The sequence below is a fragment of the Neofelis nebulosa genome, chromosome 1, assembly GCF_028018385.1.
Source record: "Neofelis nebulosa isolate mNeoNeb1 chromosome 1, mNeoNeb1.pri, whole genome shotgun sequence".
NCBI classification, from domain to species: domain Eukaryota; kingdom Metazoa; phylum Chordata; class Mammalia; order Carnivora; family Felidae; genus Neofelis; species Neofelis nebulosa.
The window spans coordinates 44,099,233-44,118,896 of NC_080782.1; the positions used below are offsets into that span (position 1 = coordinate 44,099,233).

A 19,664-nucleotide genomic window follows, 5' to 3' on the forward strand; every position below is an offset into this window, starting at 1 on the left:
CTTTCCTTTGTTCTTGGACAGCCAGGAGTGCCTGAGGAATAGCACACGTATCCCACCTGGGGGTGGGGGTGGGGGTGCTAGCTTGTACTTTGCCCTCAGCCTGCCTTATGGTCCCTCATCAACATCTTGTGTATGTCCTTATCTACTGATGGAGTGCCTTTCTGGAATAGACTTTATTGGGATGGGGGAGGATTGTAAGGGTGGGGGCGGGGCCTTTATATAGTTCAACTGTTAAATCTGTAAGTTACCGGGAGCCTGGGTGTCTCAGTCGGGTAAGGACCTGACTTCGACTCAGGTCATGATCTCCTGGTTTGTAGGTTTGAGCCCTAGGTCCGGCTCTGTGCTGACAGCATGGAGCCTGGAGCCTGCTTCTGATTCTTTGTCTCCCTCTGTCTCTACCCTTCCCCTGCTCACCCTGTCTCTCTCTCTCTTTCAAAAAAAAATAAACATTAAAAAAAATGTTCAAAATTAAAAAAAATTGGTAAGTTATTTGTTGAATGAATAGCACCAGAAGTAGTTTATCATCATCATCATCATCATCATCTTTGTTTTGCAGATGAGGAAACTGATGCCAGAGAGGTTAAGGTCCTTCACTAGGCTCTCTCACTGGACAAAGGCCTGGGTCTGCCTGACATGGAGTAAGCGCTCTGAACAAGCCGCTGTCCTGTTTCGCCTTCCACTTTGGTTATGGTCTTGGTTTCCAGTCACTGTGTCTGTGGCCTTCCAACATCTCCAAAGCCCTTCAAATGGAGGTGTCAGATACTGTCATGCATGAGGAATGTGCCCACTCATTGAGAGATCCTCCAAGGTGGCATTAACTTTTTATGCCCAAGATCATTAAGTTCTTGTGTGAAGGAGTGTGCCTGGTATTGAGGAGTGGGGAGGAAGTGGGTAATGGGGTTGAGGGGCTTTGACAGGTACAAAGATGGAGAAGGAATGATGCTGGAAGAAAGTCAGTGCACACTCCCTCTCTATTTCTCAATGAGGCTCCCGGGGATACCAGCACTGGCACCCAGTTCCCCTACCCACCACCCACACAGCCACCACCGAGTGCAGCCACATGGACATCTCTCATACCACCGTGGGATCAGCTTTAGAAGTGAGTTCTTTTTTTTTTTTACTTTTTAAAAATTTTTTGCTTGTTTTTTAATTTTAGAGGGAGAGCGCATGCATGAGTGGGGAGAGGAGCAGAGGGAGAGAGAAAATAAATCTTTTTTTTTTCTAATTAATTTATTTTTGAGAGAGAGAGAGAGAGAGAAAGTGGGAGCATACAAGGAGGGGGGTGTCTCAAAGTCACCAACTGTGAGATCATGACCTGAGCCGAAATCAAGAGTCAGATCCTCAACTGACTGAACCACCCAGGTGCCCCGAGAGACAGAGAATCTTAAGCAGTCTCCACGCTCAGTCCAGAGCTGGATCGTAACCTGAGCTGAAATCCAGAGTTGGACACTCAACTGACTGAGCCACCCAGACACCCCAGCAGAAGTGAGTACTAATTTTGCTTCTGCTGTGTCATTGGACAAGTCCTCTACCTCAAGGGGCCTGGAAGTAACCTTGTGTATGATGAAGAGACTGTTCTAGGTGAGAGAGGGGAGAGCTTATCAGAGTGGGAGGAAGGTGTATAATTTAAAAAAAAAAAACATATAATTTTAGCCATTCTGACAGGTATGAAGTAATATCTCCTTGTTTTGATTTTCATTTCCCTGATGATGAGTGATATTGACCATCTTTTCATGTGTCTGCTAGCCATTTGTATGTCTTCTTTGGAAAAATGTCTATTCATGTCTTCTGCCCATTTTTAATTGGATTATTCATTTTTTGGGTGTTGAGTTTTATAACTTCTTTATATATTTTGGATACTAGTCATTTACCAAATATGTCATTTGCAAATATCTTCTCCCATTCTGTCAGTTGCTTTTTAGTTTTGTTGATTGTTTCCTTCGTTGTGCAGAAGTTTTTCTTTTGATGTAGTCCCAATAGCTTATTTTTGCTTGTGTCTCCCTTACCTTAGGAGATACATCTAGAAAGAAGGTGCTACAGCCAGTGTCAAAGAGGTTACTGCCTGTGTTCTCTTCTAGGATTTTTATGGTTTCAAGTTTCAAATTTAGGCCTTTAATCCATTTTGCATTTATCTTTGTGTATGGTGTAAGAAAATGGTCCAGTTTTATTCTTTTGCATGTTGCTGTCCAGTTTTCGCAACACCGTTTGTTAAAGAGACAGTCTTTTTCCCATTGGATAGTCTTTTCTGTTTTGTTGAAGATTAGTTGACCATATCATTGTGGGTTCATTTCTGGGTTTTCTTTTGTGCTGCACTAATCTATGTGTCTATTTTTGTGCCAGGAACATACTGTTTTGATTATTACAGCTTCATAAGGTAAGTTGAAGTCTGGAATTGTGATGCCTCTAGCTTTGCTTGGCTTTTTCAAGATTGCTTTGGCTATCCAGGGTGCTCGTGGTTCTATACAAATTTTAGGATTGTTTGTTCTAGCTCTGTGAAAAATACTAAACAACTGATATTGGTGAGGATGCGGAGAAAGGGGAACCCTCTTGCACTGTTGGTGGGAATGCAAACTGGTGCAGCCACTCTGGGAAACAGTATGGATGTTCCTCAAAAGTTAAAAATAGAACGACCCTATGATCTATCAGTTGCACTACTAGGTATTTACCCAAAGAATACAAAAATACCAATTTGAAGGGATACATGCACCCCAATGTTTATAGTAGTATTATCAACAATAGCCAAATTATGGAAACAGCCCAAGTGTCCACTGACTGATGAATGGATAAACAAGATGTGGTGTGTATGTGTGTGTGTGTGTGTGTGTGTATATATATGTGTGTGTGTGTGTGTGTGTGTATATATATATATATATATATATATATATATATATATATATATAATGGAATATTACCCACAGAAAAAATGAAATCTTCCATTCGCAATGACATGGATGGAGCCAGAGAGTACTACACTAAGTGAAATAAGTCAGTCAGAGAAAGACAAATACCATATGATTTCACTTACACGTGGAATTTAAGAAACAAAACAAATGAGCAAAGGAAACAAAAAAGACAGAGAGGGGCAAACCAAGAAACAGACTCTTACCTATAGAGAACAAACTGATGCTTATCAGAGGGAAGGTGAGTGAAGGGATGGTTAAAGTAGGTGATGGGGATTAAGGAGTGCACCTGCTGTGATGAGCACTGGGTGTTGTTTAGAAGTGTTGAATCACTACATTGTACACCTGAAACTAGCATTCTACTGTGTTAACTAACTGGAATTTAAATTGGGGGGGTGGTGGTGCCTGGGTGGCTCAGTTGTTTGTGCTGCCAACTTCAGCTCAGTTCACGATCTCGCATTTCTTGAATTAGAGTCCTGTGTCGGGCTCTGTGCTGACAGCTCAGAGCCTGGAGCCTGCTTTGGATTCTGTGTTTCCTTCTCTCTCTGCCCCTCTGCCGCTCACATTCTGTCTCTCTCTCAAAAATAAATAAACATTAAAAAAAATTTAAAACAGGGATCAGCAAACTATGGCCTGTGGGCTATTTTCATGAGTAAAGTTTTATTGGAATACAGACATGCCCATTAGTTGATGTGTTGTCTATGTCTGCCCTGAGCTATAATGGCACAGTTAAATAGTTGTAATACAGGTTATATGGACTGAAAGCCTAAAATATTTACTATCAGGCCTTTAAAAAAATCTTATCTGGGGCACCTGGGTGGCTCAGTGGGTTAAGCTGCTGACTTCAGCTCAGGTCATGATCTCGTGGTCCGTGAGTTCGAGCCCCGTGTCAGGCTCTCTGCTGACAGAGCCTGGAGCCTGTTTCAGATTCTGTGTCTCCCTCTCTCTGGCCCTCCCCCGTTCATGCTCTGTCTCTCTCTGTCTCAAAAATAAATGTTAAAAAAAAAAAAGTTTAAAAAATCTTATCTGATGGGCTATATGAGCAGAATCCTTGCTTTATCACTTTCTAGCTCTATAACCTTGACAAAGCTAACCTCACCGTGTATGGTTTCCTGAGTGGTAAAATGGGGCAAAAATACGGATTAAATGTTTAACAGTGCTTAGCATGCATTAAAGCACTTTCAGTAATTACAATTACGATTATAATTATTCAAAAGACATAGAAATTCGTAAAAGGGATACAGGAAAGCGTAATAGGAACAGGAAGCGTGACATTTGCTCAAGGAATGCACGTGAGTTTGAAAACTAAAGGCAGCGCGGGGCAAAGCCTTGGTCTAGAAACAGCAGCCCCGCCCCGCCCCGCCCCGCCCCTCGCTCCGGCCCCGCCCCTCGCCCCGGTCCCGCTCCTAAGCCCCGCCCCTTCCACGCTCCTGGCGGGGCCAACGCCCGTCAGAAGGAGGGGCTTGACGCTCTTGCGCAGTGGGAGGGGCTCAAGTAGAAACCTCTTGGGGGCGGAGTCGGGAGAGACAGGTCCACCACCAGGCTTTGAAATCTCAGATCCAAACAGGGAGGGGCAAACCTGGAAGTGGCAGCTCTCAGCTTTGCATAGCAATACCCCGCTTTGCATAATAAATGAAGGCAAGTATTTAAAGGCGCCGCCGCCAACACAAACCTAGTAGTTAGGCCCGCGCAGACCTATCGCTTGCCATGAGTCTCCAGGTACAGGCTCCGCTCCTGATCCTCTTGGTCCTGCTTTTCGCCAGCCCTGTGGCCCCTGAGTTCGTCTTCCTGAAACAGGTGAGCACTCTCTCCTTTCCGAGGCTGCTCCCAGCATGCCGGCCCAGTTGGGGGTGTGTGGGTTGGAGTGGGATTATGGGGGTGACTATTCTGGTTTCCAGAATTCCTTCTCTGTGACAGAGCCTCCCAGAGTCACTAACTGTGGGAGACTGAGTGGGTCCTTTTCTCTCTCTACGAGTTTCGGTTAACCCATCTGTGCAGTGAGGGTGGGCTGTTAGGACTTAACTCTGCTCCAGTCTTTGGGGAAGGGTTAATCTCCCTCATGTCTCTACTCCTGCCCTCTTTCCCAACATCGGGGTGAAATTTGGCAGAACTGCAAGACTAATGAACTGCTCCCAGACCCAGAGCCTCATCCTTGTTTACCTGCCCCCTCCCCCTTCCACTCCTGGTAAAAAGGCCTGGCACCCATCCTGTCCCCTTCTGTACAGCTCTGTGGCTCGGCTTGTCCTGATGGGTGGGTGGGTTTGAGAGTCAGGAAGGCCCACACTCGTTCTTCTGGTGACAGAGATCCAGTCGTGTGACCCACTGCTTGTGGTTATGGGTCATGAAGAATCTCCAGCCTCCAGGCTTCCTCCTTCACTTCTTACTCACCCCATGCTCCAGACCCTTGAAAATGGGAAGTTTTGTCATTCTGAGACCTGGAGAAGCCTAGTTCCATTGCCTGTTTGCTGCATAGCTATGGACAAGACACCTTATCTCTGGCAGCTGTTCAGGAGAGGCCCAGCCTCTCTGCCTCCGACCACCTTGGAAATATTTGCTTTAGAGCAAGGAGAGGAACAGTGTGGTGTAGGGAAAAGTGGAATAGAATTGAGGCTTGACTTCTCATTCCTGCTATGTGCCTAATCTCTGGGCCTGGCATTTGGGCTCCTTGAGTCTTGGTCTCCTCATCTGTAAAGTGGTCATGGTGATACCAGCCTACCTTTCTTAGATGGATGTGGGTGAAGGGAAATGCTTTAATGAATGGAAAGGCTCTGAAAATCTTAAACAAGGAAAGTGATCTAACCCAGTGGGCTTGGCCTTAACCTGCCCCAGGGGCAAGGGGTCTATTTGATTTTGCCTGTTGAATGAAGGCGTAAGGACCTCCTGGCCTTATTTGCCTGGAGGATTCACAATTTGTCTGTGAATGTAGGTTGAGAATGTTTCTCTTGGCTTCAGAGCCCACCACTTTGAGGTGGAGTCTGGCTAGAGCTCCAACGTGCCCTATATCCCCAATTCTCTTATATGTCTTGGCCATAGATGCCATCCCAGACCAGAGGGCTTTCGATCAGCGGTCTGGGGGAGGCCCTGAGACATCCGAGAGCTCGCTCACCTCACTCAGGCCCACAGAGGATAGGGCCTCACTTAAGATTGCACAACATGTGGCACTTTCTGTTTTTCTCTGGGCTCATGTGATTCAGAGCCCCTATGCCTGAGACCATGGGGCAGATAAAAGCAGTGGGGTGATAGTGAGCATTTAAGCATCTGGAAACTTGAGTTTCATTTCCTCTTCTAGCATGAACCAGTTTCATGTCGCTGGGCTGTGGCCCACATTAGACAGGGGGGAGAATGGTCCCATGCTGGGCATATAATAGGTGCTTAATAGACTCTGTGACACTGTATAATGACTGTCATTTATTGTGCACATACTCTGTGCTGTGTGTGTGTGTGTGTGTGTGTGTGTGTGTGTTTTCTAATAAGCTGTTTTGGGAAAATAGTTTTAGATTTACAGGAAAGTTGCAGAGACACTACAGAGTTCTCATATACTCCTCACCCGGTTTCCCCTCCTGTCAACATCTTGTGTTACCATTGTGCATTTGTCCAAACTGAGACATCAACATTGGCTCATCACCATTAGCTAAACTCTAGGCTTTATTTGGGTTTTACCAGTTTTCCCATGAATGCCCTCTTCCTGTTCCAGGATGCAGTCCAGGGCACCACAGTGCTCAGTCTCCTCTGACCTGTGACAGCTTCTCAGTCTCATGTTTCCATGGTTTGCCAGCCTTGAGGAGTGGTGATCTTACATTCTGTACAGTCTTCTCATTCTCCCAGGAGCCCTGTGAGAAGATAGAATTATGAACATTTAATAGATGAGGAAACCAAACCTCAAGTGGGTAACTTAACCCATGGTCTCAGCTAGCGCCGAGTGGCTGAGGTATGATTGGAACCCGGGTCTGTGATAGTCACCCATATTTTTGCCTCCAGAGCTGCCCTTACTGGGGATGGCAAATACAGTAGTGTCCCGCTCCCACGTCACCTCCTTCTCCATGGTTTCGCTTTCCATCGTGTCTGTTAGTCCGGTCAGTTGCAATCTGGAAGCAGATGATCCTTCTTCAAATAGTAGCCCAATGCTATGTCACAGTGCCTGTATCCTGCACCTCACTCCCATCTCATTGGACAGGCACTTGGTCAAGCCGATCTTCACAAGGAGGGTGAGTGCAGTACGATAAGATATCTTGAGGGAGAGAGACCACATTCACATAACTGTTACTATGGTATGTTATTGTAATTGTTCTATTTTATTATTTAGGTTGTTAATCTCTTCCTGTGCCTAATTTATAAGTTAAACTTTATCATAGATATATCATAGGTATGATATATCATTAAAAAAAGTATGTATAGAAAAAGACACAGTATATATAGGGTTCAGGACTCTCTGTGATTTTAGGCATCCACTGGGGGTCTTGGAATGTATCCCGCAGGTAAGAGGGAACCCTTGTGCCAGGCTTGGCCCTCAGTGGGCATTGCTAATCCTTCACGCCTGTTTTTCCAGATGAGACTGGACCCAGCTGCAGGAATTCATTGCCATAGAAACCTCTAGTCGGGCACCAGGAAACTGAGTTCTTATGCCTCCCCCAGAGCCTGAAGGACAGGGAGCTTAGGAGAAGGGAGGGAGTTCCCCAGCTCCGACAGGATACTCAGGGCACCTGCCCGAGCCTGGAATCAGTTCTCAGGTTGCCCGAGAATCTGTGAAAGCAGCCCTGGAAAATGGCTAGACCTCCAACTTACCCTCCAGCCCAACTCTTAAGTCCAGACATTGATTTGACAGTGGCCTCCCGACTGGTCTCCCCCTTCCAGACTTGTCCCTCTCCAATCCATTCTGAACTATAAACCAGACTGTGGCACTTTCTTGCGATGGGATTCCATTGCACTTATAGTAAATCCAGCGTCCCAATTATAACCTGTGAGGTCCTACATTAAATGACCTCACCACCCCTCCAACCTTATCTGTGTCAGTCATCCACTACATCTAGCCCAACGAACGGCCTTCTTGTAGTGCCCAGACCAGCTAAGCTTCCCACCACAGGGCCTTTGCCCATGTTGCTTCTGCCTGGAAAGAACATTCTTTCTCTGTACTTACATGGCTGACTCCTCATCCTGCAGGAGTCCAGCTTAAGTATCATTTCCTTACCACGCTATTTAAGTAAGTCATTCGTTACTCTCAACATTCTCTCTGTTAATCATAGTGGGTAATATTTATTGGCATTAGACTGTAAGCTCCTCAAGGCAGGGCAAGAACATTTTCTAATTGTTTACCGCTATTAACACAGACTTAGCCCAGGGCCCGTGATCATTGCTCCGTAAATATTTGTGGGATGAATATTGAAGGAAACATTTATTGGCACTTACCTTGTGTAAGGGACTGTGGGGCATGCAGGCATGAATCAGACCCTGTTTTGCTTTTCTTCCTCATGTCATGATGTTTCATTCCAAGGGACAGAAACCATTTTGGCCTTGGCCAAAAAGCTCAAGTGAGGGGAAGTTTACTTGAATCTCATGAAACTAATGGCAGGAAGTGGAGGCTGGGCCATCCAATGGCTGTTTAGTGAGCCAGCTGATGCTTTGGGCCTGGCATTGTGTTAAGAGCTCTATGCGCATGCTATCATCCTGACTACAGCCCTGAGAAGAAAGTATGCAGCCCCCACTTAGAAGATATGGAAATTGGGGTGCCAAAGGGGAAACTGGCCTATAGAATCACGTAATATGGTGGTTGAGCTACACCTATTGACTAAAGCTTTTTTTTTTTTTTAATTTTTTTTAATGTTTATTTATTATTGAGAGACAGAGCATGAGCAGGAGAGGGGCAGAGAGAGGGAGACACAGAATCTGAAGCAGGCTCCAGGCTCTGAGCTGGCAGCACAGAGCCTGACGCGGGGCTCGAACTCACAAACTGCAACATCATGACCTGAGCTGAAGTCTGACGCTTAACTGACTGAGCCACCCAGGTGCCCCTTGACTATCTTTGATTTACCTTCGGTCTCACTCCAGAGGCATGCCTTTCACTTCTACCCCATACTGCCTACTGAGATGGGTGGGTGGGTCAGGTGGGGTGACACTTCTGTTCCCTTTTCCAGAAATCAGTTAGTACTTGTCTCTTCCAGAACTTTGGCTTGGCTGTGGGTCACAGGTCTAGGTGTTCTGGCCTCATCCCAAAGGTTGAGCACAAAGTCCAAGTCCTCTTAGTGATTTTTGCCTTAATCTCAATTTCCCAGAGGCAGAGAGATTCTGTCAGCCTAACTTGGGTTAGGTGTTTCCATTCAGCCCAGTCGGCTGTGTTGACGAGGAGGATGGGCTTGGGGGCTTGGGGGTGGTAGATTTTCCTTCCAAGATGGGATGTGCATTGTGGGAGTATTTGAAGTATCTCGTAGGTGGTCTTCAGGAGGCTGGGAAGGGTGTGAGTGGGTGAGCAGAGTCTGCACTATGTAGGAAATGTTAAAGATCATAGACAAGCAGGCAGGGTTCTGTGGGAGTAGGGAGTCAGTGGTCATGTGTATCCGGACAAGATGGTGGAATCTGGAGACCTCTGGGGGATGTGGAGAAAGAAGAGGAAGTGGCTCAGCAGAGCGGGGAGGGTGACCCAGATGGGGAAGGGCATGGGCAATAGAATGAGAGGAAGGAAGCACTGGTTAAGACTGGTGAAGGTCATTCATTGGGGTTCATCAACGAGCAGCCCACTGGGGGGTCTCTCCATGTGTGTCCAAGTCTCTCCCTGGGCCAATTGCATACCCCTTGAGGGTGGGCTTTCCCATAGTGTTAAGTTTCCTATTGTTCCTGGCCATGGATTGGGCACGGGTGTGACCTGAATAAGGTCCTGGACACGGGGCTGCAAAGGTGAATCCTCTGGGGGCTTCCCTGTAAGGAGATACCAAGACTGGCTGGAGAGAGGTGGTTGGGGTCAGGGGGTGGGCGATCAGAGAAGGTACCTACTGAGGGTGGATATGAAGCTCAAGGTCTGGTATATTGTACTTTATATTTGACAGCATACTTTTGGGAGATGATGTCTTTCGAGTCTTTTAGAATGGGTACAAATGTTATCCTGGGCTTACAGATACGGAGTTGCAGATAAAGCCCAGGGAGGGGAGGCACCTTGCCCAACGTCATGCCATTAGTAGCCTGTTCTGTTGTTGTTTCTGACCTTTCTTTTCTTTCTGCCTGATTGTCCCTGGCCATCCCAGCTCAGTAGCTTTTCCTGGGATAACTGTGATGAGGGGAAGGACCCTGCCGTGATCAAAAGCCTGACTCTGGAACCTGACCCCATTGCCTTTCCTGGGAACTTGACTGTTAGTGTCGAGGCCCGGACTGAAGTCCCCCTCACTAGTCCTCAAAAGGTGAGCTTGGGGGTGGGCGGCGGGGTCAGGGCAGGGGGTGCTGGAGGGAAGGTGCCACGGGCCAGCTGGCAGGGGTCCTGATGGATGTATGCTCAGGCAACGGTGAGTAATTGTGCAATCCTGGAATCCCAGAGCAGCAAAGGATGTGGACATTCATAGACTGTCTGATAACTCCAGTTGGGCGATTTTGTTTTGGACAAACAGACACATCACTTAGTAAATACTATGTCGTCCCTTTAGAAAATACACATGGTCAAAAGGGGTAAAATTAACTCACCTGAAATCTCACTACCCAGTGATCAGGGATAAGCACTTTTAACATTTGGTAGGCTTGGCTCTGGAACTGTCCCCACACACATATTTTGAATGGGCATGTATGAAAATAAGCAATGCTTCTTGTAAATGTCCTCCTGTAATCTGACTCCTCATGAGAGTCATTATTAGCTATTTACATATTGTCAGAATGTTTTCTACAGTTGTAAATATATGTACATTTATACTAATGGTTTTTTTGTTAATGTTTATTTATTTTGAGAGAGAGAGGGAGAGTGTGAGCAGGGGAGGAGGGGGGGAGAGAGAGAGAGAGAGAGAGAGAGAGAGAGAGAGAGAGAGAGAGAGAGAGAGAAAATCCCAAGCAGGCCCCGCACTGTCAGTGCAGAGTCCAATATGGGGCTCCAACCCATGAACTGTGATATCATGACCTGAGCCAAGACCAAGAGTGGGATGTTTAACCAACCGAGCCATCCAGCCTCCCCACACGAATGGGTTTTTGTGGCAGGTGCTGTTAAACTTACTTTTTGGGGCATCATACTGTATGTTCGTTCTTCCTTCCTTTCTTTCTTTCTTTTTTCTTTCTTTCTTTCTTTCTTTCTTTCTTTCTTTCTTTCTTTCTTTCTTTCTTTCTTTCTTTCTTTTTCTTTTTTAATTTTCTTTTAATGTTTATGTTTGAGAGAGAGAGAGACAGAGCTTGAGCGGGTAGGGGGAGAGAGAGAGGGAGATACAGAATTTGAGGCAGGCTCCAGGCTCAGAGCTGTCAGCCCAGAGCCCAACGCGGGGCTCGAACCCCCGAACCTTGAGATCATGACCTGAGCCGAAGTCAAACGCTTAAACGACTGAGCCGCACAGGTTGCCCCTCTATACTTCTTTGTATGGTGTTTGGCATCATTTTTTTTTTTTTTTTTGGCAGAAATATTCTGTTGTAGATCTGTCCTGATATACTTAACAAATCTATTGTCAGACATTTAGTTTGTTTCCGGGGCGGTTTTTTGTTTGTTTGTCTGGCTTTTGTTTATTTTTTGGTTGGTATAAACACCTTTGCTGAAATTATCCTTGTAATGTATCTTTTTGTACTTTTCTGACTATCTAGACACAGACTTTTTTAGGTCTTTAGATACATACTGCCCAAGTGCCTTCAGATGTTTGAGCCCATGTATTCCCTAACCAGCAAGGGATTTGCCTTTTTCCACACATTTGTTGATACTGAGCATTTTCTGAAAATGTTTTCCAGTATTTTATGCCATTCCTAATGAGGTGAAATGTCTTTCATAAGTTTTCTTGCCTTTTGTGTTTACTCTGGGAAGAGCCAGTTTGTTCATGCCTGTTGCCTATTTTGGGGGTGGCTATTTACATGCCTTTTTTTTTTTTTTAATGTGTAGCTTTTTTTTTTTTTTTGAAAGAACAATGAAGGCTTTTTAAATACCATACATTGTATCCTTCTTACTACTTTGAATTGGTGCCTTTATTCCATATTTTGATAAGTCCTTCAGATTATCCCTTTGCAGATATTCTCGCACCAGTCTTGCTTTGATTTTTTAAAAGGTTTCTGCAGGTGCCTGGGTGGCTCAGTCAGTTGAGTGTCCGACTCTTGATTGCGGCTCAGGTCTTGATCTCACAGTTGTGGCATCAAGACCCACTTTAGGCTCTGCACTGAGTATGGAGCCTTGAGATTTTTTTCTCTCTCTCTAAAAAATATTTAAACAGTTAAAAAAAAGTAAACAGTTTCTGATTTGGAATCTGTGTCTATAACTGTCCTTAGACTTGGCTGAATCACAGCTACCTCATAGGTTGCTTGTGGACTGTGAGAAGTAAACTCACTGACTCAATCAAAGGGGGTGTGTGGAGACTCAGAGCACAGTGCAGTGAGGCTTTAATGAATGTTCTTGCAAGAGCGGGTGTCTGATGGAGAGGCACACTCAGGGAGGCACACTCCGGGCGGTTACAGCAGGCAATTTATCTCCTAGCCTGCAAGTCCCTCCCCTGATTCCTCATTGGCTGAGTGCTACAGAGTTTACAGCCTTACTGGAAGTGGCCTATGCCCATGTAAGGCAAAAAGTAGTCTGACTGGAACAAATGTACATTCTTTGAGGTGATGCAGAGACTTCAGTTCTTTGGTGCATGTTCATTGCAAAGCCGAGAAACGGAGAGGGGAAGAACCAGGAAGTGAAGTGTTGAAGGGTTTGGGCCTCCACTGTGGCGGGGGAGGGGTTCGTACATTTTCCAGTTGGTTGTAAACCTGTTGTTAATTAGACAATACAGCTTTTATTTGGTACTTCTGAAAATGAATCATCTCCCTTACTTCTCACACGGGCATTTACTGTGTTAATAACATAGAGTGCTTTGCACAAGACCTGCTCAGTACGTGTCAACTCTTGTTAATGGTTCAGTTAGTGTCAGTCTTTTCCTGTGGCCCCAGACAGAAGCCCTGGATGTGTGGACAGCTCTTGGGCCCTGTCTTCCCTTGTACCTCCTTCCAAGTCCTCTCCAGGCTAGATCATTGCATTTTCTTTTTCAACTTTTTCTAATGTTTTATTTATTTTTGAGAGAGAGAGAAAGCATGAGCGTGGGGAGGGGCAGAGAGAGAGGGAGACACAGAATCTGAAGCAGGCTCCAGGCTCTGAGTTGTCAGCACAGAGCCTGACATGGGACTTGAACTCACAAGCCGTGAGATCATGACGAGAGCAGGTCAGAGGCTTAACTGACTGAGCCACTCAGGTACCCCGATCATTGCATTTTCTTTAGCTGTTTATCAAGAGATAATCTATGAGAGTCACACAAATGCCATTTCCATGCTCCTTCTGCTGAATGTGGAGTGTAGGGCTCTTTGGCAGGTGCCACGATGCTTGCTCTCCTCTCACCATTACACAGAATGCTGGCTTTTCCCTGATGCTGTGCATCTGACATGGAAGGAAAAAGCCAGTGAACTCCTTCTGCCCCCAGCCTGCTTTTCATGGCTTCTTCAAAGGCCATTAAGATGGACCTCCCTTTTCCTTACCTGTTACAAATTTGGGCCATTGCACTTTGTAAAAACCGAGCTCAGATTCTCTTAGCCCTTTCCCTTCCCCCTACATTTCTCTTATGCATTTATTTTTGGTTTTGTTCCTTTACTTTTCAGGGTATATGCATATTAGCTATTAAATGAAAGCCTCTGAACACTTGTGTAGGAGAAAAGATGACTAGCCTCATCTTGCAGATCAGGGAAAGGGAGACTCTCAGAAGGTGTGAACTGCCCCCGGTCCTGGAGTTATTAGCACATCCAAGGCTGGTGTCCTTTTGTTGTGTTCCCTGTTCCTGAACTCTTCTTGGCAAGGAGGTGGACTTAGTGCTTGGTGTGTTTGCAGGAGAGTGCTCCAGAACTTTCCCTTGCCCGGCAGAGACCCCCTTGGGAGAGTTGCTCAGACTGTAGCCCCTTATGAACCTGGAGGCCTCTTGAGATCAGTGGCTTCTACCCCTTGTTACTGAGGCCCGGGGAGCGAGTGGTCCAGGCCCACACAGCCTGCTAGCAGGAGAGCCAGCCCATCTTCTTCCTCTGATCTTGCTGAAGTAGGTTTTTTTTTTTTTTTTAATCCAGAGTCCCATCTTGGACCTGGATGGACTTAGCCCCTGCTTCAGTGTTTAGAAGCTGGATGCCCAGATTCCATGAGCCAAGGGCAAGACTGAACCTACCCCTGGAACTCCCTTTTCCTCTTTTGACTTGCTCCACTGGATTTGGCCTACTAACTCCCTTCTGTGGGTCCTCTCTCAAGTTCCAGCCTGGACCCTAGCTTTCCTATCCTCAGGAATCATAAATTGCTGCTTCGTTTGGCATATGTGCTTATTTTGGGCTTTTAGACATATGGCTTTCAGTCCGGATGGTTTGGACTCCCCCCCCCCCCCCAGCGGCCCCCCTCCCTGCCCACTAAAGTCATGTACCTGCAGTGTCCCTGCCTGAGGCCTGGATAGCTGCCTCCCTTTCAGTTGGCTCCCTTTCAGTTGCTATCAGAGTGTCTAGATCTAGAGCCTTTGTGTGTCTATCCCTGTGGTGGAAGCCAAAAGAAATAATTTCTTTTCAACCTGTAAGAAATTTTTATGCTCAGGATGTCAGAACTGGTAGGTCTGTTTGAGATCATGAGATCCAAATATTCCATTGTTAAGTTGGAGGAGTGGACGCCTGATGGGGAAGGGACCTGCCCATGGGCCCCAGCAGGTGCAGGGATCCTGCCTCGCTTACCTGTCAGTGCCTCTGTCTGTCTTGTTTTCAGGACAGGTCCCATGACCACAAGTTTATTAAGGTAATCTATCTGAGCTACCTAACTGCCAAGGAAGTCTTGGACTGGAGAGACGGCTGGACGTAGGGCCCAGCCTTGCTTGCTTTCCTGAGCTAGAGGAGCAAGTAGGTTGAGAACAGGGATTGGGAAATGAGCCATGATTTGCAATCCCCAAATGGTAGGCATGGCTGCTGCCTCAAAAGCTCCTGTTGCCTTCTGTTCTGAGTACCTCCTGTGCTGTGCTTGTCCTGGCTGGGGGAGGCACGGTGCCTTCTGGCGGTACAGCCCCACAGCCTTCCAGCCTGGGGGGAACACCCCAGGCAGGACTTGGCCCCCGCTGGCCCCCTCATCTTGTTCAGGGCACATCTGGCTCAACCATTTTCATTGGGGTGTTGGTGAAGCAAGGGCTGGGGAGATGGTACTGGCTAAGAGAGAAGGTGGGACAGGTTGTCACGCAGGAGTTAACGTCTGGATTTCAGGCACCACCACTAAGTGATTTACAGCCATTGTCTCACTCTGTGGTGGGGTGGTGTAAGAAAGCTAGGCACTCTAAAATACCCTGCTTTTGCCAGTAAGGGAAAGGGCGAAACGAGCAGTAGCTCCCCACCAGGGCACAACACTAGGACGTGGCTGGAGTAGCTTTCCAAATACTCTTTCAGCGCAAAGGGGCTGGGGCAGGTTTGGCAGGAGAGCAGAAAAGAAGGCCGGGAGGGGACCATGCAGGATAATGTGTGTGTCAGCAGAGCGGCCTGAGGTCAGTCAGAGAAGTAGCTTGAGTTTGTCCACAGGCTATATTGACGTCTCCCTTAGGCCTGGGCCTGGGTCCTGACCTCTGGGGCAGTTGGATAGCTGACAGCCTGGGGAGCCAGCCTGAAAAACCCAGCAGGCTCTGGGGGAATAAGTGCCCACCGGGGTTTGTCTCTTAGAAACAAAAGCCCTAAATCAAGCAAGCCTTGAGGCCGAGGAACATAGAATGCTAGAATGTCAGAGCTGAAAGGGATCCTAAAGTTGTAGTTTCCTGCCCATTCGGAATCAGATGCTTGAATGAGCTCGCTTCCTTCAGCCCTTTTCTGTTTTCCCTTGATACATTTGGTGGGGCACGAACATGGTCCAGAGAGACTACTCACTTAGTGAATGTTTAGCCTGGGCCAGGCTCAGCTGGCATGTCCACCTGGAGGTCTGGCCACTTCTGGGTCAGCCTCAAGCTCTAGAGCAGAGTTCAATCATGATGGCGTGGAGGTGTGACACGCATCACAGATCTTCTCATCTAGCTTCTCTCTGGGCTCAGGGGTCCTTCCGTGGCTGGGTCCAGGGAGCCCGCCACTTCTCGTGGTAGTTCTGTCTGTTGCACCCTAGCTGTGGTTGGTAAGGAGATCTTCCTTACATCAATCCCAAAGTGATCTCCCTATGAATTCCTCTTGTTTCAAATTCTGTCCTTTATGGCTCGACAGAGAAAGTTTGATCCACGAATAGCAAATCGGTTTCATGTTGGTCACCAGCTCCAATCAGCTGGTGGTACCGCCTGAAGTTCTCCACAGAGGAGGGTTGTAAAGCCAAGGTTGGGCCGAGAAGGGAGATGGAGGAAGCAATGCCAATTAGCCAGTTAGCAGTTCAAGGACGAATGCATTCCAACTCGAGTGTTAGCTTTAACCAGTGGAAATGACTATCTAAAGAAACCTAAGACGGTGGTTCAGTCAACAGTGAGAAAAAAAAAAAAATCACAGCATTTGGGGCGCCCGGGTGGCTCAGTTGGTGAAGCGTCCGACTCTTGGTTTCAGCTCAGGTCACGATCGCATGGTTTGTTAGTTGGAGCCCCATGTTGGGCTCTGCGCTGGCTTTTTTCCTCTGTCTGCCTCCCCCCTGCTCATGCTGTCTCTCAAAAATAAATAAACATTAAAAAAAAAATCACAGCAATTATTAATGTCTGCCTCAGGCACAGGAAAATGTTAGCAATGGAACATGTGCCACAGTATTGTCATTTCTGAATCCGAATATCTCCAAGACCCCATCTAGTTAGAGATTCTGTGATTAAAATGAAATGCTGACCTTTCAAAGATGTAGAGGAGCTGGTATGTTTGCCTTGGGATTTATGCTTTTTCAAACTCTGTCTCACCAGGTGGAGCTAACTGTGGAAAAAGAAGTAGCTGGCTTCTGGGCCAAAGTCCCATGTGTGGAACAAATTGGCAGCTGTACCTATGAAGACTTCTGCCAAATAATTGACACTGTAATTCCCCCTGGAGAGCCCTGCCCAGAGCCCCTGCACACCTATGGGCTTCCCTGCCACTGTCCCTTCAAAGCAGTACGTACTCAGGGAGGGAGAGCATCATGTCTGGGGCTGGAGTAAAGACATGGGGTCTGGAGAGAAGGGTTCTTGCCTTCTCCTCCTGCAGACCTAGATGTCTGTGGATGTAAGTGGGTGTGATCTATCCCGAACCGCTTATCTTCCGGGAGCCTTGGTTTATCCACCTGTGTTCGAACCGGGAGACTTGCACTGCAGTGTGCCATCCCCTGCCCTTTAGCGATCACACTCCGTGCTCTGCAGGGCTATGGCGATCTCTAATCTCGCGTGCTTGTCGGGAGAGTGGGAGGAGGAGCAGGTTCGTGGCTGCAGTCCGAGAGGCAACTGCAGGAGAGTCCCATCAGGAGGCTGCCACTGACCTGTGACCCCTGGGTTTTCCTGCAGGGCGTGTACTCACTGCCGGAGAGTGATTTCACCCTGCCCCAGCTGGAGGTTCCCGGCTGGCTTAGCTCTGGGCACTACCGCATCAAGACGGTCCTCAGCAGCGGTGGGGAGCGTCTGGGCTGTGTCAAGATCTCTGCCTCTCTGAAGGGCAAATAATGTGGCACCAGCCACAGCAGAATGAAGGGGTGTGAGGAAGATGGCCCTCTTCTTCTTTCTTGCATTTGCCAAGGTCCAAGTCTGACTCTCTGTCCCCCTTCAAGCCCATTTCTGCAACGATGCCACTACCCTTGCTGAAAATCATTCTGTGCCACCGACATTTTAGACGCGGCCAGGCAGCCCCAACCTAGGGAGGAGCTGGGCAGTGCTTGATAGCCCGCGGCACCTGCCATGCTGGCTGCTCCATTTCCCTCCTCAACCCTATGGCTTTCTAAGAGCTTAACTCTGTTTCTAAACAGTCAAGGAATGGGACCAATATATTTTGTACCCTCAAGCTCAGACTGACCCCATCTTGGTTTCCTGAAGTACCTTCGTGATTTTCTTTAAATTTTTTTTTTTTTTTTTTGTCACTGACTCCAAAACAGAATGAGAGTATTAACAGTTGGTGTTTTACTCTAATCCCCTCTTACAACGAAGGGGCTGCAGTAGTTCATCTCGGTCTGTTCCTCCGTTAACTCCTATGATTAATTCAGTATTCTCTTCTAGATTTACTCAGTGAACGGTGGGACATAGCGTATCCTGGAGAGGCAGGGCATGTGGCAGAGGGCTTCACTGGGAGAGGTATTTAAGAATGCTCCTATGTGTTTAAGATAGGTTACAAACTCAGGTGCCTACAGGGCCAAGCACAAGCGACCAGGACCACCAGGAACATATTGCTTCCAGCATGTTTTTTTCCCTTTTTACAGCAGCACATATGCATTGTTACAAGGCAGCTGATGTCCAGTCTTGAGCTGGGATATTATCAGGGATGATGGGGCCTGGGATGAGTCAGAAAGAGTGCATTCAGCCCTTAGGGGCAGCTGCTATGGAACTATGGCCACTTGGTGTCACCAGAGAATGTTGTGGGCCCAGTATTGCCAAATATTCTCAATCCCACCACCCCCCCCCAACCCCCCGGCGAGGCCAGAAATCCAGACTTTTATATGAAATCTTACAGTTTTTAAATATTGGCAACTAATTATTTTTTAAGACACTGTGCACACCAAAAGGGCCAAACAGACTTGTCAGTGGGGAAATCTGGCCCCGGATGGCCAGTTTGCAACCTCTGATGTACAAACCTGCATTCCCCCTGCCCTTTCAGTCTTGAGACCGCTCGTCCTGTACCGTCTCTCCCTCCATACGTACAAACCGATAGTGTCTGACCCACGGAGCAGCCTCTTCCAGCGCTAGGGGACGGGGACGCAGCCTCTCCGAGCTGTGAGCCGCGGGGATCGTGAGGCAGCCTGCCCCAGCCTGCGAGCACTGTCAGGGTGAGTGGGGCAGACACTGAAAGAGCTGGAACCCACCGGCAGCTGCTCTGTAGAGCAAGGATCCAGCGAAGAAAGGTGGACTCACATCAGGTGCCTGGATTCGTCCATCGTCCCGTCCTCCATGACAACTTACTGACCCACAGATCACCCCCAGTTTCTGGGCTCATTTGAAGCCCGGAATGGCAATAAACCTTTTTAACTTGCTGACAATTCCTCCTTTGTCTTGGCCGTGTATCTGTCCATGGAGCACATCTCGGCATTTTAGGAGCTTGTCTGCGGTGAGCTGTTCCTGCCAGGGAGGTTTGTCGCGGAGCCCAGGCGATCCCAGGGACCGTCTCTTCTGTTTCTGCCTCTTGAGCTGCTTGGTATCTCTGCTTCGTTCTGTGTCATCACCATCCAACTTTCCTTGGTTTGCTTTTTTGCTTTCCTGTCACTCGGTGACTTCTCCAGCCTTTTCCCTTGTTGGCCTTTTTTGGTCTTATTCTCACAGTTGTTCTTTAGTTCAGCTCTCAGAATGGAGTCTCATGAGCTTGGTTAACGTTTCCATTTCATGCCAGGCTCTTGGGTCAAATGCTCCCCCAGTTCTCGGGAGGAGGCAAGAAATCTCAAATCATAGGCAAGAGAGAATTTTTAAGAAATGGTGCTGCGCCGACTGGGAAGCCACTTGGAAAAAGTTGAAATTAGATTCATACTTCACACCGTATGCAGAA

General features: G+C 47.4%; 1 protein-coding gene across 1 annotated transcript; it reads left to right on the plus strand.

The window, feature by feature from the left end:
- Positions 1-4,407: 4,407 nt before the first annotated feature.
- Positions 4,408-19,164, plus strand: GM2A (ganglioside GM2 activator). The gene is made up of 4 exons (XM_058720588.1): positions 4,408-4,697; positions 10,130-10,282; positions 16,922-17,104; positions 17,489-19,164. The coding sequence occupies exons 1-4, from the start codon at positions 4,608-4,610 to the stop codon at positions 17,642-17,644; spliced, it is 582 nt and encodes a 193-aa protein (XP_058576571.1). The 5' UTR covers positions 4,408-4,607; the 3' UTR covers positions 17,645-19,164.
- The last annotated feature ends 500 nt before the right edge of the window (positions 19,165-19,664 follow it).